The sequence below is a fragment of the Mirounga angustirostris genome, unplaced genomic scaffold (assembly GCF_029215605.1).
Source record: "Mirounga angustirostris isolate CCGP_5_RB_7025 unplaced genomic scaffold, mMirAng1.0.hap1 SCAF_2, whole genome shotgun sequence".
NCBI classification, from domain to species: Eukaryota; Metazoa; Chordata; class Mammalia; order Carnivora; family Phocidae; genus Mirounga; species Mirounga angustirostris.
Window position 1 is genome coordinate 1,011,685 of NW_026991710.1, and position 22,767 is coordinate 1,034,451.

The window sequence follows — 22,767 nt, forward strand, 5'->3', positions numbered from 1 at the left end:
CGCCGTCCGCGGGCCCGCCGCCCCTCCCGCAGCGCCCCAGGCCCGCTCCCGCCGGAGCCCCGGGCCTGGTGAGACCGCCGTCGTGCGGCCGCGGCTGCCGCTGCCGCAGCGCCCGCCTCCCTCCTCCGTGCAGACGGAGTGGGCGCAGTGCTGTTACTGCCCACTCGGCTCCTCCCCGTTGCCAGTTCGAGTATCAGGAAAAACAAAACATTCCAGCATGTACTTCAGACTTTTATTAAATACCGCATCGCTCAGACACAATAAATTTGTCTTCATAAAACTAAATAACTTTCTTTTGTAGTAAAAATAGCCCAGCTCAGTCCTTCGGCGGCACCTGAAACCCTGCGCGGAGGCTGGGCTCGCCGTCCCCTCCGATGGCCTTCGTTTGCGGGTACCCTGGCGGCCCACGAGCTCCCAAACCCCTGGGCGTCGGTGCGGCCTCGGGCGAGTCACGCCGGCCGGGTCCATCACCCTTGCTTCGAACAGCCGGGCTCAGGGGGCTTAGAGCTACAAATACGAGGGCCCCCTCCAGCAACCCCATCGGTCAGAGCGGGGCCTCATGGCCCGGCTGCTACCGCCCTCCCAGATGTGCCACCGGGAACTGGGAAGAGGCACATCACTTGCTGACCCAGGTGGACCCTACAGAGCTGTGGCCAGCCCTGTGCCGTGTCCCAAGTCTGTCTGCATGTGGTCTGTCGCTGTCTTCCGCGCAGTATCCCCTCTGGCTGGGAGTCGGGCTTGGCCTTTCTCTGGACTCACCGGGCAGCAGCAGGCACGGAGGTGCATGCCCTCCAGGAGATAGGCAACCCCCACAAGCATGCAGCTAAAGAATAGGAGTTGAGAGAAGCCAGCCCCTAACAGCAAGTCCAGGATCTCCCAGGGCCACAGAGCAGGTGGGGGCCACCCCACCCAGGAAGCCCCAGGCAGTGCTGTCACCCTGCAGTGGCACCCCAGTCTCTCTCTGCACCGCCAGACTCTCCCCCAGCCCTCAGAGCCGCCTGGTGGGATGCAAAGGGGACACAACAGCACAGAGCCAGCAGCCAGCTTGGAGACAGGAGCCTGGAGGACAGACTGCAACCAGTTTGGATGAACCTGGGTCTGGCATGTAACCGAAAGGCAGGTGTGTTACACAAAATTAAGGCAAGTGGTTCAGGGTAGGGCCATGGGGGCAGATCCCTGGTCTCCAGAAGACAGCCCAGGTAGCCTCACAATGCTCTGGAAACGGGCCCCACCCCATACCGTGTTCCAGGTCCAGCACCTACCCCCACCTGGAGAAACAAGAAGCAAAGGAGGCGGAGGCACTGAAGTCCCATCCCAGTGACACTGCTGCAGAAGAAAACTTCCCTTTTAAACAAAAACCCTCGTCCTTCATCATGCTGGGGAAAGAACCCCTGGCTGACAACACGGATGAGGGCCTAGAGCCCCGGCTGCTCCTCATGGTGGCTGTGCGGTGCCTAGCAGGGCTCGCTGGGACCCCCAAGGCCACTCCCCTGCTCCAGCCAGCAGGCTCAGCGCACGGCACACACATCCAGGATGCAGAAGCGTGCACGGCAGGTGGGGCAGGGCACGCGACTGGCGAGCCAGGTGTCAGGGCGCTGGGGGTCCTGGCGGCTGGCAAACCACTTGCCCATGCAGGTGAGACACCACATGGGGCGACAGGAGCACCGCTGGCACTCGCCCTCAGCTGCCTCTTGGCAGGTCTTCACCAGCTTCACACTGGCACGGGTCTGCATGCAACCAATGCATGCCTCCAGCTCCTATGGGCGGGGGTAGAGGGTCACAGGGAGCCTGGCCAGACGGCCCTGTGCCCCCCCGACTCAGGGGGCCTGGCCTGTGGGAACCCACCTGCCCCACCCCCCCAGCTCTCACCTGGCTGCTAGGGACCGAGTAGGGTGGGTTGACCTCCACCAGGGAAGCAAACGTCTCCAGGAACAGGTCGCCCAGGCTCTGATGGATGACCACGTTGGCCGCACTGCGGATGGGTGCGCGGAGTTTCTCACACAGCTCACCATACTCCGTGGAGTTCAGCCTGCACAAGGTGGGGGCTGCTGGGCTGGGGCCACTGAACCGAGGCCCCTCTGCAGGGCAGGGCCATCATTCCTGGTGGGGATGCCGAGGTGCCTAGAGTGACAGGGCACCCACACCACACAGAATTTGGGAGCCCAGGCACAGCCCAGTCGCCTGATAAAGACCAGCCAGCAAAGACAGCCCTGAAGCCAGAGCCCACAGAATGAGCACCGACCACCTGCCCTCAAGGGATGCAGGGAGGGGCAAAGAGAGTGGGGAGACTGCAGCTGTGACACAGAATGCCTGGCTTTCAACAAGTTCAGGCACAAAGGGGATCACAGAAGAGGGACAACAGGCTGTCCGAAGCCTGAATGGGACAGGAAGACCTCGGCTTGGGCCCCAAAGCCAAGACAGCCACCAAGCCTCAGTCCTGTACCACCCCCCAAAACATCCCTAACATGCTCCCCTGAAAAGAGCTGCAAAAGGCAGCTCAAAGGAGAACACAGAGAAAGCAGAAGCAGAGAGCACCTATGGGGGTGTGAGGGGACAAGGGGCCTTGAGGGAGGGTTCCGCTGGAAGGGTGCCGAGAAGAACGTGCTGCACGCGTCATCGCCTCCCAAAGAGCCCAAGACTAGAACCTGACTGCTGGCTGCCTCCGGCACACCCCAGCCTCACTGTGACCCTGGCCACAAGCATACCTACCGGATGTCGAAGGCCCGCACGCCAGGGCTGGCACTGGCCACGTGAATGGTGAGGAGCTGCACAGGCAGGCTGGAGTCCGCTGAGAGCGCGTGCTGCCGTGACCCCGTCACGGTCAGGTGCACATCCTGCTGCCGAGCCGCGTGCACACGGTATGTGGTTACCTTCATCACCCACGTGTCCGTCACGATCACACGAGCCCCTGGTGCCCCTGTGGCAAACTTATCGATCCGCCGGAACTCAGTGTTGACTGAGGAGGCCACAGCCCGCCAGCCTGACTGCGGGAGGGCGTAGAGGGCCAGGGTGCGGGCCAGCGGGTGGCGGGCCCACTGATCACAGGACCAGTAGTAGATCAGCGTACTGGCGATGGTGGGCAGAGTCACTGCCAGCAGGAGGAAGAGCCGCCAGGCCTCTGGGGCCTGGCCGAGGGAGTAGAGCTGCTTTTCTGAAGCTGCAAAGCACATGCCCACGTAGTAGCCTACAAAGGATGGGGAGGGCTTCAGCAGAAATCAGGACTGCCAGGCCACTGTTCTCCCCCCATACTGCCCACCAAGGGCCACCCTGGTCAGCTCTCAGGGCCAGGCAACGGTACCCCAGGGCAAGTGCACTTTACCTGCCTCCACGCTGACCCAGCTCAACCCTTGCCCAGAACAGTAATACAATAAATGAGAAAAAGACGTTTTTAATTTACTACTTCAGTTTTATACGAGTAATACATGATTAACCGGAATAGGAAAACCTAAAAAAAAAAAAAAAAAAAAAAAAACGCAAAAAACAAAAACAAGGATCTGGTGTCACCCAAAGCAGAGCTACACACTGGCCCTCCCAGGGGCGGGATCTTGGCCTCTCAACCCTACCCCCTCTGAGGAGGCAAATCAGAGTGTGACCCATCCCAGAGCTCAGATTTGTGTGCCAAACAGTAAGCACCGAACAATGGGGAACACCATAACTCCAGGGCCCCTGCTGGCCAGATCAGGGCAATCCGCATATCTGAACAATTGACGCTGCATGAGCTCATTTAAGGCTGCAAAGTAATAGTAAACATTTACTGTTGATCAAGTTACCACATTTCAGGTAATTTATCTTGCAGCGGTAAATAACATGCATACAAAAGTTTCAAAACTTTTCAAAACAAGTTGAAAAGGAAGAGAAAGACCCCAGGACTGGCCACAAGGCCAGGCTCCTCCACCTTTATGAGTCTCTGAGCTCCCTAAGTTCTGGTTTCTCTGTCCATGTGTAGCATGGTGATGGTCCAGCCACTCACGGGCTTTTAGAAAAGATGTGGCTAAAAGGACTCCAGAAGGCTGTGGGGACCCTTAGTTCCCAGGGCAGAAACCCAACCCACAATCCTCTCAGGAGCCCAAGTTCCAAGCCGCACTTTCCTCATCTGAGGAATCAGCTAATTGGTAACCCTGCCTTACCGGGGTGATGGGGCCTCAGGCTGAGAAAGCCACATAGTTACCCCAACAGCAGGAAGAAACCACTTGGCCAAGGAGACCACCAGACTGCCACCAAGAAGGCCCTGTGTCCTTCTTCGCATGGGCAGGCAACCCTCCTGCACAGACCTGGCCTCAGCCCAGCCCCCTCCAGGAGTCTCTCCACACCTGGCCCAGGCTGCTGCGCCCTGCCGACAGCTGGAAACTCCTGAGTCCACTGAGCCAGCGACCGGGGCCCAGCAGCCACCTGCCCTTCTAGACCTGCTTCTGTTCTGTATCCTCCAGAGAACACACACACACACCTAGTACCCCTCTTTCCAGCCAGTCCCCTGTCCAAGCAGCTGACAAACCAGCCTCTCAGAGGCCAGGAGCACCCGCTGGGCCACGTGTGAGCATTTTGCCCCCCCCCAACCTCTGCACCTGTGACACCCCCGTGGGGTTACCCATCTCCGCCTCCTTTCTCACACCCACCTTCCAAAGCCTGGGACAGGCCCCCTGCTCTCCCAGGTCCCTCCACCTCCGTTAGAATCAGTTAACTCATGCCGCTCTCCTGCGAACTGCCCCCACAAAATGCCCTGCCCCAGCTAGGCGAAGCATCATCCCCTTCGCCCGCCCCCCAAGATTCTAAGCCTTCATTTCTGCCACCTGCAAGCAGCCACCTGCCGCCAGCACCTTCCTCTCCGCTCTCGGGAGCCGCGGACGCGAGAGGCCCGTCTAGAGCGCGGGGGCTGTTAGTCCACAGCCGCGGCTCTCGGAGCCAGCGTCTCTCCTCAACTCGGAACGACCGGGGGTCCGCGCGCCCTCCCCCGACTCTTCTCACTTCTGGGTCCCGGAACTCGGCCGCGAGCCCGCGGGGCCACAGGCCGGTGCCGCGCCCCGAGGACCCTCTGGCGGAGGGTCCGGCCTGCTCACCGAGCGGCAGCAGCGAGTGGCACAGCAGCGTGGCGGACGTGCGGCGCAGGTGGTAGGGCACAAAGGCGGCGTCCTCGCTGCCCAGCCAGCCCGACAGCAGGTTCTGCACCGTGAGCCCGGCCGAGTGGAACTCGGTGGGCGTGAACACGAAGCACACGGCGAACACCAGGTAGGCCAGCGTGAAGGTGACCTCCGGGCTGTCCATCGCGCTGCCGCGGCCGCCAGGAAGCCGTCGGACAGAGTCCCGCAGCCCCCGACGGGAAACAGACCGAGAATGCCAAGCCGCTGGGCGGCGGCAGGTGGGCGCCAGGCCGGCGCGGGGCGCCCTGGGAGCTGGTGTCCCCGCCCGCGGGGCATTCTGGGAGACGGCGTCCCGCCCGCAGGCCGGCGTGGGGCGCGCTGGGAGACGTCACATCGACGCGGGGCACCCTGGGAAACGGAGTTGCCGCGTCCCGCACACAGCCAGAAGCGCGGAGGCCGCGCCAGTCCTCGCGAGGGTTCGGCTCCATCTCACGACCCGCCTTAGGGGCGGCTGCAGCTGGTCCCATTTTACAACCGGGGAGCCCGAGGCCCGGGCCAATGGCTCTCAGGCCCTGGCCCTTCCGCGCAGCCCAGTCGCGTCCCCGGCAGACCCCGCCCCCGCCGCAAGCTCGGCGAGCCGGGATTCCGATGGCTTCCGGCGCCCGCCGCGCCCAGCGCGCCCCTCTCCCCGGAAGCGGAGCCGCCGGCGCCCTGTGCGTCCCGCCCCCGGCGCGCGCTGATTGGCCGCGCGCTCCAACCGTCGGTATTTGAATCGGCGGCGGGCGGACGGGCTCCCGGACTCGGCGCCTCCCGCTCCCTCGGCTTCGTGTGGCCGCCGGCAGGTAGGCGGCGGCGGCGGCGGCGGCGGCGGGGTCCCGGGCTCGGGCATCCGTCCCCAGCTCCTCCTCCAGCCTCCGGGCCTCGGGCTCCGCGCCCCGGCTCCCGACCCCCGCGGCGGCTGGGCGGCGCCCGCCCTTGACGGGCCCTCCTGCCTCTGCGCGGCTCCGGGGCGCGCCGTCCGCACAGCGCCCCTGCTCTCTTGGGCCCACCCCGCCGGCTGTTGCGGCCGCCCTGCCCGGGGCGCCTTCCTGCCGGGGTCGCCGGCGGCCCGCGGGCCCCGCTGGTTTGCGGCCGCAGCCCGTGGGCGGAGACGCCGGGGGGGGGGGGGGGGCTCCTGCCTTAGCGGTTCCTCCTCGGTCTCCTTGTCGGCCCCCGGGAGGTCGGTGTGTCAGGGCCCCTCGCGGCCCGGTCCGCGGTGACCGTCCCGCCTCGGACGCCAGCTGCATCCGCGGCCCGCTCCCCAGCCCTCCCGGGGGCAGCTTCGTGCTGCCTTCTCCACGCCCCAGCTGCGAGCCATCGCTGAGTCCTGCTGATTGTCCCCAGCTGCTCGGCGCGCAGGCCCGGGCCTTCGCGCCCTGGGCTGTCTGGCCTGCAGCCTCTGCTCGGGAGCCTTCTCCCCGTTGTCCGTGGGAGCCAGAGCTGACCGAGCCGGCCACGGCTGTTCTCCCACCTTCCTCAGGAGAGGGACTGCGGAAAGGTGTCCCCCAGGCCCCCTCCCTCGTGTATCCCACAGCCGTCCAGCTGTCCCTTCCCGTTTTACCCAGCGTTCGCGGCAAAACCCTAAAAGTCGCCCTTTTGTTTCTCTCCGCCTTCCAGATGCCTGTGGGCCCGCTGGCCAAGCCAGGGCTGCTCTCTCCACCCCTGGCTGGCTGCGGGAGTCTTTGACCCCCGCTTCCCCCCTGCCTTCCCTGGCCTCCGCACACACGGCCCCACCCCCATACCTTCCAGGGCGTCTTGTTACCCTGACTCACCTCTTTCCGGGGCACCCTTGTTCCTCCTGCCCCTGCCACCCGGCCTTGCTCTTCAAGCACCCCCACCACCAGCAAATACCTGTGATGTTCCCGTGGACAGGCCCTCCGGCGACTCCTGGGTTGGGAATGTCATGCTGGCGACCATCATGAGGACCTTGGGAAAGGGGTGGGGGCTGTTCTAGAACCTTCTGGGTCTCAGTGGAGGCCGCTGGTATATATTTCTAGACTCCAAATCTCAGTGTAGAAGCTTTTCAACTCCCCACCAAGTAATTCTGGATCTGCCGGTTGCTGCCTTGTGCCGCTCTTCCTCTGGGCCTCGGCCCTCACGATGCCCCAGTGTGCTCCTCTCCTGGCCTGTGACGGAAGAGCAGGCCACAGCACCCTTCTGCTTTCTTGCTCTCGGCTAACTTGGCAACCTGCTCCCTCTGGGCTGTGGCCTCAGCACCTTCAGCGGAGGCCTGAGGGGAGACCCAGGCTTTCTGACAGGCCAGCACCCCTGTCTCCTGACCTTTACCCACTAAGTTCAAATTTATTTTTTTTTTTTTTTTAAGATTTTATTAATTTGACAGAGAGAGACACAGCGAGAGCAGGAACACAAGCAGGGGGAGTGGGAGAGGGAGAAGCAGGCTTCCCGCCGAGCAGGGAGCCCGATGCGGGGCTCCATCCCAGGACCCTGGGATCATGACCTGAGCCGAAGGCAGACGTTTAATGACTGAGCCACCCAGGTGCCCCAAGTTCAAATTGTTTTGAGGACCTGATTCTTCTCCCTTGTCCTGTGGGCTGAAGGCCCTTATGGCTCTTTGTCCTGGGAGGTGGCAGCTGCCCTAAAACAGGACAAGGACTGCCTGGCAGAGGACATGCTGCCTGAGATGTGACCCATCTGTGCAGGAAGGGAACATCTGCCCTGTGAGGCTAGCTCCTTGCCCTGGCTCTTCATCCAGACTGCACAGCCCTCGTACTGACGTAAACTGTCTGCTTTTCCAGAATGAGTCTGCAGATCTACAGTGATGAAAACGTCAGTGGTGACAAAAGTGCAGAAAACTGCGAGTTCCTGTTTTCACCACCGGAACTTACCGGAAGACTATCTGTTCTTCGTCTGTCACAGAAAGAAAATGTGCCACCCAAGAGTGTACTCAAGGCTATGAAAGTAAGCAAACTTTGCCCGTGTAAATCTACTGTGTGTCACTCATTAGGTCACTCTGGGACTTGCTTTCCTGGGGACTTACGGAAGTGGGCAGGGCACTGCCGCCATAGTGGTTGAAGACTTGAATTATCGAACAGGTCTCCTCCTCCCCCAACAGGTGACTTTTCAGACTCCTCTGCGGGACCCACAGACGCACCGGATATTAAGTCCTAGCATGAGCAGCAAGCTCGAGGCTCCTTTTGCTCTGGAGGATGCTGTTGGGTTAGAAAACTCTCCTCAAAACCGGACCCAGAAACAGAAGTAAGTGTTGATGCTTGATGCACTGTAATTTGTAATGTCTCCAGCGGACACGGCAGAAAAATTCTGTTTTGTCGTTAGTCACATCTGGTCGGGTTCCTCCTGGTTTCTGCTCTGAGGTCATGCGCTGTGTTGCCCGGCATGCTCGCATTAGAAGCCACTTATTAGTAGAAAAGCAGTTAACAAAATGTGTAGAATAAGTTTTTTTGTTTAAGATTTTTTTACTTACTTGTAAAGAGAGAGCACGAGTGGGGAGGGGCATAGGGAGAAAGAGAACCTCAATCTCACGATCCTGAGATCATGACCTGAGCCAAAACCAAGAGTCAGATGCCCAACTGACTGAGCCACCCAGGCACCCCAAATAAGTTTAAGTTTTATGCCCCAGTCCTTTACTGTGCTTTTGCCAACACATTGGCCTGGCTTTTGTTTCTCTAATTTCATGAAACGTCTGAGCACGTCTCCCAAGGAAGGATGCTTTGTGGTTAGGTTTCTTTTTTCATACCCACTGGGGTCTCCTTTCTGTTTGCAAGTCAGCCTTGGGGTTCTCAAGAGCTCTCAAGCTTGTCTTTCTCTTCAGTGAAAACCTTGATCCTCCTGTGCCCCGGATTATGTAGCTGGTGGTCCCCAATTGAAAGGGGGAAATAGGCAAGCAGAGAAAACCTTAACTGTAATTACGTGTCATGTTTCCGCTCTCTCGGAAACCTGCGTGATCTAGTTGGTCCACTAGTTTTGATTTATGAGGATTTACTTGTGAAAGTTAGTCCTAGGAAGAGGATTGACTATTCTTTTTTTCTGTTTTGGGGTAATGTTTTCTCGGGGGTTAAATTCTAATTAAAAAGCTAATAGGCTCCTTAGCGTTAACTAAGTTTGTTTCTGAAAAGCCAACAGTTCACCAAGGAAGTTGACAGCAAAATGACCAATGGAATTCTCCAGAAACGAATGGTGGCCAGTGCCAACCCCCCTCCAGCAGATGTGAGACCAGCCTCTGAAGATAGGCAGCATTCCAGTGGGCCCACCTCAGCTCACCTGGCCGGCCTGGATCCCTCAAGCTCTCCCCAGATGCCAGAAACTCTTGAAGATCAAGTGGCTTCTCTAGGACAAACATCTGTGAGCCCTGAGCATGCCCTGGAGGAAAGTGTTCATTCTCATTTCTTAGAAAAAAGTATTACCTTCACCTCGGAAATCCTAGAAGACCCTTCCCAGATGGCTCCCCAACACCGAACAGAAGACCCTCCCGGAGCTGCCACAGAAAGCTCGAACCAGGTCCCTGCTTCCTCAGCCAGAGCTGCTCTGCCCCCCGGTACTCCCCCAACAGGAGCACGTGAAGAAGGACCCCTCAGAGACCTGCCTGGCGAGGCCCTGGCCAGCCCTGAAGACCCCTCTGGTTCTGGGAACACCATCCTGGCCAGCCCTCTGAAGCCTGCAGGGGCCACGTCCCCAAGTCCTCAGAAGAAAGAAGCTGATGGCCAGAGGGCCAGCTCTTGGAGCAGTGGGCCCATAGGACTAGAATTTGATTTCTCTGACAGTGCCACCAGCAAAACGTTGCCCCCACCGAGGGAACTGGGGAAGAGACCCGGCCTTAAACCTCCCTCTAGGATGTCAGAGGCGAGGCAGGAAAAGGCCCCCGAGGAGGCGGGTGAGGGGCCCGTTCCCCTTCCCCAGGGGTCTTACAACCTGGACTGGAACAAGCTGGAGGACCCAGACTTTAACCCATTTGAAGGTGGAGGAGAGGCCCTGCCCCCAGAGTGCCCCCAGAGCGGGCCAGCCGAGCCTGTGGCCAAGGAGCTGTGTACTGGTCCCGAGGCCCCAGGGCGCTCCTCTCCGAGCCAGTGAGTACTTGGTGGCAGTGGCGCGGGGTAGCTGCTCAGCAGCGTGCGTGCCGGAGGACCCCAGGCCAGAGAAGGGGCCGGGGGGGGGCAGCTGCCGGTCCTGGGTCCCAAGACTGAGGAGGGTGCTCACAGCCGCTGCAGGGGGCTAGGGAGAAATGGTGGGCGAAAGCACACAGTGGCGCCCTTTTCCGTCCCCATGCTTTCTAAGAGCGTTTTCTATAAAAAACCTGGAGCTTTAGAAAGATCTCCAAACACGGTCCGCGGCTGCGAAGCCAGTGGAGTGGCTCTGTGCACTCGCTGCAGTGCTCCAGGCTCTCGTGGTGGCCTGGGGACGGCGGCTTCACGGCCACCAAGGGCTCACATGGGCAGCTCTCAGCCACGAGTGCACCCTGATGGTCTGGAGGCCACCTCCCCGCTACTGGCCCTGCCTGGCCCCCGGTGACCCTCCCTCCGGCGCGTTTGCCAGTTTCCTGGTGAAGTAGGACAAGTGAGCCCTTGGGGTTTGCTCTCTGAGCTGAAACGGCCTGAGCGCTCCTTGCCGAGGCCCCTGGGAGGGTCCTGCTCCTGGGGCAGTTGGGGTGGGTAGGGACGGCTCTGCTGGGGACTCCAGCGTAGCCCCTGACCTTCGAGGCGAGGGTTCACGGGCAGGAGGCAGCTCGGCCCTGGGGCACGGGCCCTGCTGACCCCATCTGTTCAGGCAGGTACCTTCAGCCTCCACGGATGACACGCCTTTGGCACAGACCGCGGCCAGGACCCCGGGCACAGCCGGCAAGGTATGGAGGCGGGCTCGGCCCGTGCTGTCGTCCTGCGCGCACACGGGCGGAGGGCGGCCGGCGGAGACCGGGCGGGACACGGCGCGGCACGGGCCCTGCACAGGACCTTCGACCTCACCAGATGCCTGAACTGAGCTGCCCTTCTTCCAGGAGGGAGCCGCGGACTGTGCCCGTGCATCAGCTCCCACGGGCAGCCCGGGCGGTGAGCCTGCGCCCCCCACTCCTCCGCGGGGCCCGGAGCCTGCCTCAGAGCCGGAGGAGGAGCACTTCCGAGACCCAGCTGAGGGTACGTTGTCCCCGGGTCACCTGTCTGTCCCCACCAGCTGGTGGTGGTTCTGGAAGGTCTTCTAGGATTTCCGAGGTGTTCAGTGGTGTTTCGGGGAGACTGCCCCATAGGCAGCTTTGTTCCCTGACTTGAAGCAAGACACGCAGGGGCTTTGGACGCTTTCAGGACATACCCCTGGTGTAGGGATTTCCAGGACCGGAAATCAGACTCGGGAAAGGTTCTGTGCAAACACACAGGAGGCAGGGGCCTTGTTGGTTGGTGGAGAGATCCTGATGGAAGGGTGAGTCCGGACGGAGAACACACAGCTCTGACCTTCAACATGGGGGTCCTCCGGACTCTGAGATGCTCCCAGGGAAAATCTACGATGCAATTGAGAGAGCAGGCAACTTGAAAGGTCTCGATGTGGCTTACTTAATCTTCAGGCAGAGAGGAGCCTGGGAACAGAGTGCAGGGTTGGGTCGTGGCAGGATGATCCCAGGGACCCCAGAGTCACACGGGCGGTTCTCGGGTCTGGTTTCTCTCACTGAACGTCAGGTTCTCACGGATCCTCCACCTTGTAGCGCATGTCGCTGCTTCGTTCCTTTCCCAGCCGAGTAGCCTGCCACCGTGGGGATGGACCACAGCTAACGTTTCCCTTCACCAGCTGATGGGCGTCTGGGTTGTTTGCTCAGTGAGACTGCCGCGAACATTCGTGTCCACGTGTCTGTGTGGACGTGAGTGTTCGTTGGCCTGGGGCATAAACCTAGAAGGGGAACTCCGGGTCACGCAGTAACTCTGGGTGATGCTGAGGAGCCACCAGCTTGCTCTCCAAAGCGGCTGCACCACGTAACGATCCCACGGCAGCAGGGTTCGAGGTCCCGATCTCTCCACGGCCTCGGCAGCTCCGTGGGGGCCTCCGAGACCTCGATTCCAGCCTCCAGCAGTGCGGGGGGGGGGTGGGATGGGCGGGCGCTGCCCCCTCCGTGGATTTTGATCTGCGTCTCCCTGCTGACGAGCAGCTTTTTATGTGCCTTTCACACCTTCTGTGGAACGTCTGCTGGGTCCTTTGCCCTGCTGTTTGACTCCGAATTGCCTTTTTGTTACCAGGTTGTAAGGACTTCCAATCTATCCTAGGGAGGGATTTCTTACCAGATAGGTGACGAACGTCTCCTGGTCTGTGGGCTTTCTCTCTCCCCGGGGCATCCTTGAAGTACAGATATTAACCCTAAAGTCCTGTTTACCTTTTTTTTCTTTTGTTCTTTGTGCTTTTGGTGTGAAGTCTAAGAATCTTTGCCAAATGTGATAACACGAGGATTTGTCATTACGTTTTCTAAAAATGTTATAGTTGTAGTTCCTATATTTGGGTTTTTTATTTATCTTGGGTCAATTTTTATATATGACGTGAGCTATTCTTAGGTTTTTTTAAGTGGAAGTTTATATGATCTGGAATTCAAGGACCGTCTAGGGCCATTTTAATTTTTTTTTTTTTTTTTTTTAAGACTTTATTTGCGAGAGAGACAATGAGAGAGAGCATGAGAGGGAGGAGGGTCAGAGGGAGAAGCAGACTCCCTACCGAGCAGGGAGCCTGATGCGGGACTCGATCCCAGGACTCCAGGATCATGACCTGAGCCGAAGGCAGTCGCTTAACCAACTGAGCCACCCAGGCGCCCCTAGGGCCATTTTAAACAGTAGCTCTAAGCCCGGGAGATTTGGTCCCTTGGGACACTTTTGGTTGTCGCACCTGGAGAGGTGCTGCTTCTCTCCCGACAGCCCACAGGACGGCCCCACAAGGCGACCCGGCCCCAGGTGTCATTAGCATGAGGCTGGATTGGTGGTGCCCGGTGGGTGGGCGGGAGAGGGCGGGTCACCGCTCCGGGCAGGGCTGCCGGTCACTGCGCCAAGCAGCAGAGTGCACTGCCTATGGGTCGGTGACCGCCGCCTGTGGGTCGGTGACCGCCACGCTGACGCTCTCCCTCTTAGTTCTAGGCACAGGAGCCGAGGTGGATTATCTGGAGCAGTTTGGGAGTTCCTCGGTGAGTACCTGCACCATCATGGCAGTCTTTTCCAAAGTACGCTTCTCCAAAGGGGACTCTTTCTAGAGCAGCCCTGAGCCACTGTCCCACCTCCAAAATCATGAAGGTCCTACTCGCACACCAGTGGTGTCCATGCTATGGCGGGCGTCTGAGGCTCCCCAGGGCCCCTTCCAGAGCCGCACCTGTGGTCTCACGCTGCCCGTCTCAAGCTCCCATGCAGAGGGGAGCTCAAGGGCACACTGCTCTGTGCTGGGGTCTCCCCAGGCCCAGCCTTCGGGGCCGTCATCCATCAGGTGACGGTGAACCCGCTGACTCGTCCACCCCTTAGTTTAAGGAGTCAGCCCTGAGGAAACAGTCCTTGTACCTCAAGTTTGACCCGCTCCTGAAGGACAGCCCTCCGAGACCAGTGCCTATGGCTCTGGAGACCAGCAGGTACGCCTCCCCTCTGGCCGTGGGGCTTAGTGCAGGCGGGCGGGCTGGCGGTGGCCGTCGACTGGAGATTATTCTAGACTAAGTGGGGACATTTGTGACTCCGCCTCAGAAAAGTAGACCCCAGCGGAGCTCTCTGGAGCCCCTCAGGTGCAGGAGGAGTGACCGTGGGTCAGAGCCAGCCTTTGCTGGGCCTCATGAGTAAGGCCTTGTGGGTGCACGTGGCTGGGTGGCAGCTTGCACCGCGGTGGCAGAGCCACGAGGTGGAGTCGAGCAGTTGTAACAGAGGTTGTTCTCGGCCTTTGGGGAAAATGGGTGCATTTACCTCCCGTTCTGCGGTCTCAGTGCACAGGACGTGGCCGTGCCCTCCTCAGGAAGCCCGCCCAAGGCGAAGCTAGTGGAACTTGACTTCCTAGGAGCCCCAGATGCTCCCGTAAGTGCTCCTCCCCGGTTTTGGGTCTGACTTCACGCTGGGGAGTGCAGAGCCGCTCCTTGGCACAGGGTGGGGGGCCCCGGCCTCTGAGGGCTTGTCCTCCCTGGCCCAACTGGTCTGCCCCCCCCACAGGTGCTGGGCCCCCCTCCCTGTGTCTTTGGGCCTGGGGGTCCGCCGCTGCCCGTGGGGTCCATTGTGGACGTGCTGCAGTACAGCCAAAAGGACATGGACGCGGCGGTGAGGACAGGGCGTGGGGAGGCTGGGTTCCCGGCACGGTGCAGCGGCCACGGGCTGACGGGTAGACGGCTCTGAGCACCAGCTTTCCCCGTGTGGCGGCAGGGAGAATCATGAATGTCCGCCTCCCGGTTTCCCAGCTCAGTGTTTCCACCCAGCATCTCCCGAGAAGCTGCTTACACACTGAGGGGCTCAGGCGTCCTCCACAGGCACTGCTCTGGCCCCCCCGGGGGTCGCAAAGCGGGAGGCCAGCCCCTGGGCAGTGTTTGGCTCGGCCTCTCTTGGGAAGCCTGCATGCTGGATGCGGGCTGTGTCTGCCGGCCGCTAAGTTCTGCCCTGGCCTTCGTGCCCCATGGCCACCTGTCCTGCTCAGAGCTGGCCCAGGAGCTCACGGCGAGGCCCCCCGCCCCCCCCCAGGCTGCCCTCCCAACCTTGCCTGTGGCAGGAGGTGTCCCCCATCCATCCATACGCCGACGTGGTTCGTGGGGGCGATGGGTCCCCTGGTGCATGCCTGCCTGCCCACCGAGGGGAACCCATAGCGTCTGACCGACGATGCCCTGGGGGGCCACGTGCTCTCTCTGGGCACCCGCTGGCCCCACCACCGCCCCCAGGGGGGCACAAGGTCCTTGGCCTGACTGGGGCTCCTCACAGCCCCTCCCCCGACTCAGACACGTCGTCCCAGGGAGTCTGGGCGTGAGGGGCACCCAGCATCCGCGTGCTCTGGTTTGTGCAGGTAGAGGCCACACGCGAGGAGAACGCGTTGCTGAGGAGCAGGTGTGAGGCGCTGCACGCCAAGAACCTGGAAATGGGGTAAGGCCCGCGGCGCGCTCTGGGCGACTCAGGCTCGCCTGCCGCAGGTGGTCACGGGCACCTCCGTTCTCCCCGCAGGAAGATAATGGACGGGTTTGAGGGGATCGTATACCAGGCGATGGGTGAGTGCTGGAGCAGCTGAGGCCCGTGAGGGGGCATCTGGCAGTCGGGGCCAGGTGGCACCAGAACTGGCCAGACCCTGGGTGCGTGTGTGGGGTCCCTGCCATGGTTGCTGTACCCACGGTCTGCCCCCCCACACCCCCAGGGGCTACGCGTCCAGTGTGGCCTCGGGGGGTTGGGCGCTGGACGTGTCAGGCAGGGCTCGGAGTGAGTACCGGTCCTCACCCTGGGCGAAGCCTCAAGCTCCAGCAGGTTCCTGTCCCCCCACCGAGGGCTGGCTCTCGGGCCCCCCCAGGCTCTGCTCGGTGAGGGGCCCTGTCACCCAGCCCTTAGCGGGACCACGGGTGGGCTGCCCACCTCTCCTCCACCACTGCGCCTCTCCTGCCTCCTGTGTGCTGTCTGGGGGCCGGCATGTCGGTGCTCCTCTCATCCTAGGTGCTTTTTGTCTTCTCAAGAGGAGGCTCAGAAACAGAAGGAACTTGCAAAAGCGGAGATCCAGAAGATTCTGAAGGAAAAAGACCAACTGGCTGCTGACCTGAGCTCCATGGAAAAGTCTTTCTCTGACCTCTTCAAGCGGTTTGAGAAACAGAAGGAGGTGATCGAGGGGTATCACACGGTACGTGGTGCCGAGTGGGCCCGTGCCTGTCCTCCCGCAGAGGGTCCCCAGGGGGTTGTGGTCAGCCACGGAGCCAGCCTGCCCCGTGTCCTCGGCTTGGTCAGGAAGATAACCCAGGTGGCACCTGGCCGCGCCTTCCCCTCGCCGCCAGGCCCAGGCTTGGAGGACGTTACTATTTGTCCAGGGACGTGAGCAGAGGGGCCGTGGGGCCCAGATGGGAGACAGGCACGGCAGGCCGAGCGGGTGCTTAGGTGTGCAGTGGGCACCGAGGAGCTCCAGTGGCTGCCTTCTGGAGCAGGGCCTGGGCCACTGGGACCTCAGTGGCCCCACCACATGGGTGCATTCTGGGTACACGGCCGGGCAGGGCTCCCCCTGCGGCCGACCCTTTCATCCTCTGCAAGGGGAGTCCCCGAAGGAGCTGTCCCCTCCCAGAGGGCATCGGGAGGCACATGGGCGGCACGCGGGGACCGCACACACAGGTGCCGAGATGGGCTTGTGCGGGGTGCGGGGGGCAGGGGGCCTAGAAGGTGCCGCCTGACGTGTGGAAGAAGGAAGCAAAGGGCAAAGCTGAAAGGGGGCCTGTGGCCGTGAGGGGCGAGGGCTCAGCCTCCAGCCTTCCCCCTGCCCACGCCCTTCCCTACACCCCTGCCTCTCAGCTATTGGCTTTGTCAACCCATAGCGTCTGACCGACGATGCCCCGGGGGGCCACGTGCTCTCTCTGGGCACCCGCTGGCCCCACCACCGCCCCCAGGGGGTGGGCACAAGGTCCTTGGCCTGACTGGGGCTCCTCACAGTCAGACCTAAGACTCTGCTGCAAGGCTGTAGACAGCCCCGGCCACGCGTCCAGATGTGCCCTTCTGCGGGCAGCAATGCCCGCCAGAGGCGTGGGGGCCTCGGCAGCCAGGAGGGCCAGGGGTCAGATGTGGCAGGGGGACGGGGGGAGGCCTCCAGCTGTGTTCACGTGGCCTTCCTCGTCGGAGCTGCTGTTCTGTTAACGTCCCAGAGAGCCTTGATGGCGGACCCATCCACACCTGACCAAAAGGCCAGGCCTGGGGGTCTCCGACAGTGGTCTGCTGCAAGCGGTTCACGTCTGCTCGTTCTCTGAAGAATGAAGAGTCGCTGAAGAAGTGTGTGGAGGATTACATAGCGAGGATAGAGAAGGAAGGCCAGCGGTACCAGGCCCTGAAGGCCCACGCAGAGGAGAAGCTCCAGCTGTGAGTGCAGGTGGAGATAGGTCTAGCAAGCCTGGGGGGGGGGCACGCCCCCGTCCCTGGCCTCTCAGCCCTGCCCTGTGTGTCCCCAGGGCCAGCGAGGAGATGGCCCAGGTGCGCAGCAAGGCCCAAGCGGAGGCCCTGGCCTTCCAGGCCAGCCTGAGGAAGGGGCAGATGCGCATCCACTCGCTGGAGAAGGCAGTCGAGCAAAAGGTGGGCACACAGGACCCCCGGCGCCTGGCGGAGGGGGAGCCTCCCGGCTCAGGGACCTGCCCTGTAGCACATGCCCTCAGCCAGTGCCTTGTACGGGGGCCCGTGGCCTGCTCCCAGGCTGCCGCTTCTGAGAATTGCAGGATTCGGGGTGCCCGGCCGGCTCAGTCGGAAGGGTGTGCGACTCTGATCTCGGGGTTGTGAGTTCAAGCCCCACGGGGGATGTAGGGAGGACTTCAGAATAAAATCTTCGGGAAAACAAATAGGGTTTTCACTTTTCTCCTTCAGACTAAGGAAAACGAGGAACTGACCCGAATCTGTGATGACCTCATCTCCAAGATGGAGAAAATCTGACACGGAAGCCCCCACCCCATTTGTGTGTCTGTCTGTAGAAGTTTCTTCTCTTCTCTCTTGATCTCTTGTTTTTAAACTAGATTGCTTTAAAAAGAAGAGTAAATAAAGTTTCCCTTTGGTTCAAGTGTTGAAGTTGCCTGGTTTTGACTATGATGTGGGTTTCTGGCTTCGGCCAGAGGCTGACCCAGCCGCCGCTGTCGTGACCCCAGCCCTGCCCTCGCACGGCACGTGGTCCCCGGCAGGGGGACGGTTGGCCTGCGTCCTTGGGTGGGGCTGTGGCTCCCACGTTGCTGAGGTGCTTTGTGGCCGCGGTGAATGAACACCTACTGTCATGTTGAGTGCCGTCCGTGATGACGGGGTAGGCCTCCCGCCATCCACTGCGAGGCAGGGCTCCCCAGCTGGACCCCACAGCCTCCTGGGCCGAGTCCAAGACGGAGCTCCCAGAAGTGGAGTTCGACGCCTCTACCGGCCGCTTCTCTGGAGCACCCTGACCAGAGCGGGCATCTGAGCCGGGACGAAGGCACGGCGCCTCCTAAGTCAGGGGTCTCGACGTGGGTGTCTGAGTTGGTGACCCCTCGGTGGCTATCGAGACCACATCCGGAGCAGGGGCCTGCCGTACACACTTCCTGGACCCTCGGACGCACCCGAGCACGGTTCTTCCTCCATCTCCTGCTCACTGACCACATGGTACCGGGGACGGGGCCAAGAGGGGGCACTTGCAGGGCAAAGGTGAACCTCTGGGACAGGTGGTTTCTGAACCAGGCAGAAGCGAGGTCCACAGGGACACCAGGGGACCGTGGACGCTGGTCTCTGGGACTCTTGATACGTGACCCAGTCCCTGGGAGCCATGTCCTCACAGTGTGGCCCCTAGGTCCAGGCGTGGGGTTTCCTTAGAGCCTGACGTGGTCGGTCTGGGCAGGCTGAGGCCCCACACTTGGAACCTGTCCCCAGGTGATGCTGGTGGTGCTGCCAGGCTCAGAACTCGCTGTCCTCAAGGAGCAGGCAAAGGGCACCAGCCTCTCCTTAGCCAAGTCTGGGTGCTAAGGAGGAACGGCCGGCAAAAGGGAGCGGGGGATCCGGCACAAAGACCCAAGCCGAGGCCCGCAGTTAGGAGGCCTCTGAGCACCCCAGTGCCACCGCACTCAGCTGGGACTCAAGCTGGCGACTGGCCTCCCCAGGACAGACCTGGGGTGGGCAGCAGTCCAGACCAGCCACCATCAGGGGGCGCTGCCGGCCATGGGCCTTGGCCCGGGGCAGAGAGGGAGGTGACCGTGGGGCCAGCCCACAGGGCATCCAGGACCCCGGAGGTGGAGGGCATGTTTGCTCTCAGCATTGGAAGGAAAGTGCCTGGTGCTGGGACAAGGGCCAGGCTGGGACAGGAACCGTGGGGCCGCCCGGGCTCCAGAACCCCCACTCACGGCCCTCCTATCTCCTGTCCCACGGTGTCCCCCATCCCTGGGGCACCTCCTGTCGGGCCTCTTCTCTAGAACGCCAGGGCGTTCCTGTGCTCTAGAACCTGCCCCCAGCCACAGTGGTGGAGCCCAAGCCCGGGCGGGCGGGCCCCCAGGATGCCGCCGTCCAGCCATGAGCCTCTGTTCTAAAACCACTTCTCCGAGCGGCCTCCCGGACACCCCAAACCAGCTGTGTCTGGGGGCCCTCGCTAGCCCTGCCTGGGCCCCCTGGAAGCGAGGCCCACACAGAAGTGTCCCCCCCACACAGAGGCCACCCTCGCTGCCCCCCGGCAGGCCCGCCTGACCGCCCCCACCGACCAACAGCCTCCTGCCCAGAGGCCTGTGATGCCTCCAGGCCACTGGCCGCGCCCCCTCCTCCGCCCCGTTCTCCTGCGTGAGGCACGGGTTGGGGGCACTTGCCCCTGGAGGGCATCCTCCTGGGTGTCCCTGCACCAGGCCCCACGGCACCGGCCAGCAGAGGGTGTGGGCCAGGTACGCGGCACCCCCCACGCCCGCCCAGCCCCAGGTCCTGCCACTCGGAAGCAGGGCTCTGGGCCCCTGCTCGGCATGCTGGCCCCTTCCCCGGAATGCCCCGGGCTCCTGCTCTCAACATACAGTCCCCCCACCCTACTCCAAACCTAGTAACCCCTTCCCCGGCACCCCATCTACCTGCCCCACCCCTCCCCTGCAAGGAACCCCCACCGCACTCTTGGGCAGGTGCTCCACAGCTCACCCCCCACCCAGAGGAGCTTCCAGAGCCAAAGGCCGCTGGTGGGGAAGAGGCTGGGCAGGGCTCAGGGGACGGGGATGGCAGGGGGACCGGGGCCTGAGTAGACAGGGCCAGGCAGACCTGCAGCCGGCAGGCTTCCCAGCTCCTGGGGCTCAGAGCTGCTGCTCGTCCGTGGCCTCACCCACCCACAGGCCCATCCGGCCGAGGGGGCAGGGGCCGTGTGGCTGCCCGGCTCCCGCTCGTCCTGGCAGAGTCAGGGCTGCCCCGAGGGGTCGGCAGTGGCAACCTTCTCACCCAGCTTGGCCAGCCTGCCTGCCAGCCGCCAGGGCCCCATCCCCCGTGGGGGCCTCTCTGAGCCAGGCCAGGAGTCTGCCCAGGGAAGGCCACTGGGGGCAACTGGCCGTGCTGAGGACACGGCCGCCGGGCCGCGTCCTGGGCCAGGAGCCTCTCTTCAGGACAAAGGGGCCTTGTGCGGCTGAATGGCTGTTTATCCTGGAGCCTGAGTTAACTCGAGGCTGCAAGGCCGGGCAGGCCTGGCACTGGGCTTCCCCCGGGAAACACGGCCAAGCCAGGCATGCCGCCGTGGGGCTGAAGTTCCATGCCCCTGCGTGCTCTGCATGGGACACCAGCGGCGCCCTGGGGCCTCGGGCCAGGACGGGGGCATGGGGACTCGGGGGCCGTCCTGGGCGCTGCCTCCCATCCCCGGGGCTGAGCAGGGGGGACGTCGTGTCACCAGGGCAGCAGCCGTGGCCACAGAGGCCTTGTGGACAGGACCCTCAGGGGCTGCCCCCACCTTCCTAGAGCGCAGGAGCAGAGGGCCTCCCCAACCTGCAGACACTCCCTCTCTTACGGATTGTTTGCGTCCCCCAGACTACTCCGTGGAAGCCCTGAGCCCCGGCGGGATGGCATCGGTGGGGGCCCTCAGGCGGGGGTGAGGTGAGGGATCCCCCAGATGGGATCCGTGTCCTCACAGAAGAGGAGGAGAGGGGAGAGGTCGCTGGCCTCCTGGTGAGGACACCGCGAGAAGGTGGCCGTCTGCAGGCCGCCACCTCGATCTCAGACTTCAGCCTCCAGAACCGTGAGAAACAACGGTCTGCCGCTGAAGGCCCGGTCCGCGGGGTTTTGTGATGGCGGCCGAGCGACGGAGACACCGTGACTGGGACTGCCCAGCCCAAGGCCCGTCCACCACCCCACCTGTGGCCATCCACACCCCGCTGACAGGGTCCCTGGCCAGGGGCTGCCAGCCACGTGGCTCCGGCCCCATGGGGGAGGAGCAGGATGGGGGTGCAGGGGGACTGGCCACCCTCAGTGCCCCCCAACTCCCTACCCACCTGAAGGTGACTGCGGCTCTCTCCAGCAATGGCCTCCCCCTGAAGTCAGGTGCTGCGTCCCCGAACAGCTGCCCCCAGCCCAGGCTGAGCCCCAAACTCTCCTTGGCCCCTCAGAAGGGAGGAGGATTTCCGCGTGGCCCAGCGGGTACCCAGAAGGTCCCATCTGTGCCTCTGCCCTCTGGGAAGACCAGATAGCATTTATGCCGCGTGTGCCCGTGGGCCCTGGGTGTGCACACGCGGGCTCTGAGCTCCCTCACTGGCCCCTCAGGCTCCTGTCACCTGCGCCCTGGGGCGGTCCTGGCAGGGTGGAGGCCGACGAGCCACCACACACTTGGGAGCAGGGGCTGGAGACAGGCGGCCACCAGGGCCAGTGGGCTGCACTGGGCCAGAGAAGGGGGTCCTGGCTCAGCGGAGGCTGCCCTGGGGGCCCTGCTGGGGCGTGAGGTGTGCCCATGAGGTGGCGAGCACGCCTGTAGGGGCCGCACGTGTGGGGACAGCCGCACGCACCCGGGCCCTGCTTCCCAGAGGCCTCCCTTCCCAGGACCCCAGAGCCCAGGAGCCGGGTGCTGACCAAGGCGGTTAAGGCTGTGAGGGCGCCATTGGGCCTGGCAGCCTGCAGGGGGCGCCATTGGGCTGACTTGAGCCACCTCCAGCGGAGCAGGGACCTCGCCGGGTGGTCAGACCCAGCCTCCACGCTGGGTGTCCTGGACCCTACCCTAGGGCATCAGGGGGCCACCTCCAGCCATCGGGGGCACTGGTCCTCACCCCTGCACCTACCCTCTGCCCTGTAGACCCCCATGCACCAACCCAGGCCCCCACAGACTCTGGAGGGCAGGCCCAGGCGCTGCAGGGGTGCCAGGTGAGGCCCGCCGGGCCCAGAGCAGCCAGGGGGCCAGCTTCATCCGCTGTGGGTCTGGGCAAGCCAGAGACGGAGCTGCCAGAAGACGTCTATGGCAGGGCCCAGCCCCGTCCGGCCCTGGCCCGGTCCCTGTCCAGCGGTGTTCCGGGGGACGGGGTGTGCACCCTGGCCCCCGGCACCACCAGCCAGGCCCCAGGACACAGGGTGTGCTGGGCTCATGGCCCCCACCTCAGTAATACTTCCGGAGTGGGCCGGACTCTGAGAAGCACCCCTGCCCCGAGCCCAGCCCTGGGCTGCAGGCTGCACAGTTCACAGGTGTCGGCAGCCGGACCACGTGAGTGGGTGAATGTGTGGACACTAGGAGCTCCCCCGGCCCCGGGCACCCTGCTCTGGGACAGGGCGTGAGGTGAGCGCACCATGCCTCTTGCACACGGTGGGTGGGAAGACAGGGACAGAGCGAGTGAGGGGCGGGGCCCGCATGTCGGGGGCCAGGTTCCCGGAGGCGATGGCCTCTGACCTGACCACCCTGGCCTGCGTCCCCCCCCGGGGTCCGCTTGCTGCCTGTCCCCCGCCCCCCGCAGACACACCGGGCCCACCCTGGGCTGGGATCCTTGGGACTCGGGTGTCCGCTCGGCGGGGGCAGAGATGGGGCAGACAGGGTGCTCATGCTTCTCTTGACTGGGTGACCTGTGACACTCAGTTTCCCCGAGGAGGGGGCTCTGAGCTGGGCTGCAGACGGGTGGGCGGCCTGT

General features: G+C 62.8%; 2 protein-coding genes across 3 annotated transcripts; one reads left to right on the forward strand and one right to left on the reverse strand.

Annotated features, from left to right (window-relative positions):
• Window positions 1-218: 218 nt before the first annotated feature.
• TMEM129 (transmembrane protein 129, E3 ubiquitin ligase) lies at window positions 219-5,471 on the reverse strand. 2 transcript variants are annotated; one of them, XM_045881634.3, is made up of 4 exons: window positions 5,055-5,471; window positions 2,710-3,184; window positions 1,870-2,029; window positions 219-1,757 (listed from the first exon to the last, which is right to left on the reverse strand). In XM_045881634.3, the coding sequence occupies exons 1-4, from the start codon at window positions 5,257-5,259 to the stop codon at window positions 1,509-1,511; spliced, it is 1,089 nt and encodes a 362-aa protein (XP_045737590.1). In that variant the 5' UTR covers window positions 5,260-5,471; the 3' UTR covers window positions 219-1,508. The 2 variants fall into 2 exon arrangements, with proteins under 2 accessions (XP_045737590.1, XP_064440216.1); XM_064584146.1 differs by lacking the exon at window positions 219-1,757 and having other exon boundaries at window positions 1,980-2,121.
• A 287-nt stretch (window positions 5,472-5,758) lies between these two features.
• Window positions 5,759-17,768, forward strand: TACC3 (transforming acidic coiled-coil containing protein 3). The gene is made up of 16 exons (XM_045881632.3): window positions 5,759-5,917; window positions 7,871-8,033; window positions 8,188-8,330; window positions 9,209-10,156; window positions 10,854-10,929; window positions 11,080-11,215; window positions 13,175-13,227; window positions 13,556-13,659; window positions 14,002-14,089; window positions 14,222-14,326; window positions 15,057-15,133; window positions 15,212-15,255; window positions 15,709-15,869; window positions 16,977-17,083; window positions 17,173-17,293; window positions 17,579-17,768. Exons 2-16 carry the CDS (start codon window positions 7,872-7,874, stop codon window positions 17,642-17,644), a joined length of 2,391 nt encoding a protein of 796 aa, XP_045737588.1. The 5' UTR covers window positions 5,759-5,917; window position 7,871; the 3' UTR covers window positions 17,645-17,768.
• Window positions 17,769-22,767: the final 4,999 nt, after the last annotated feature.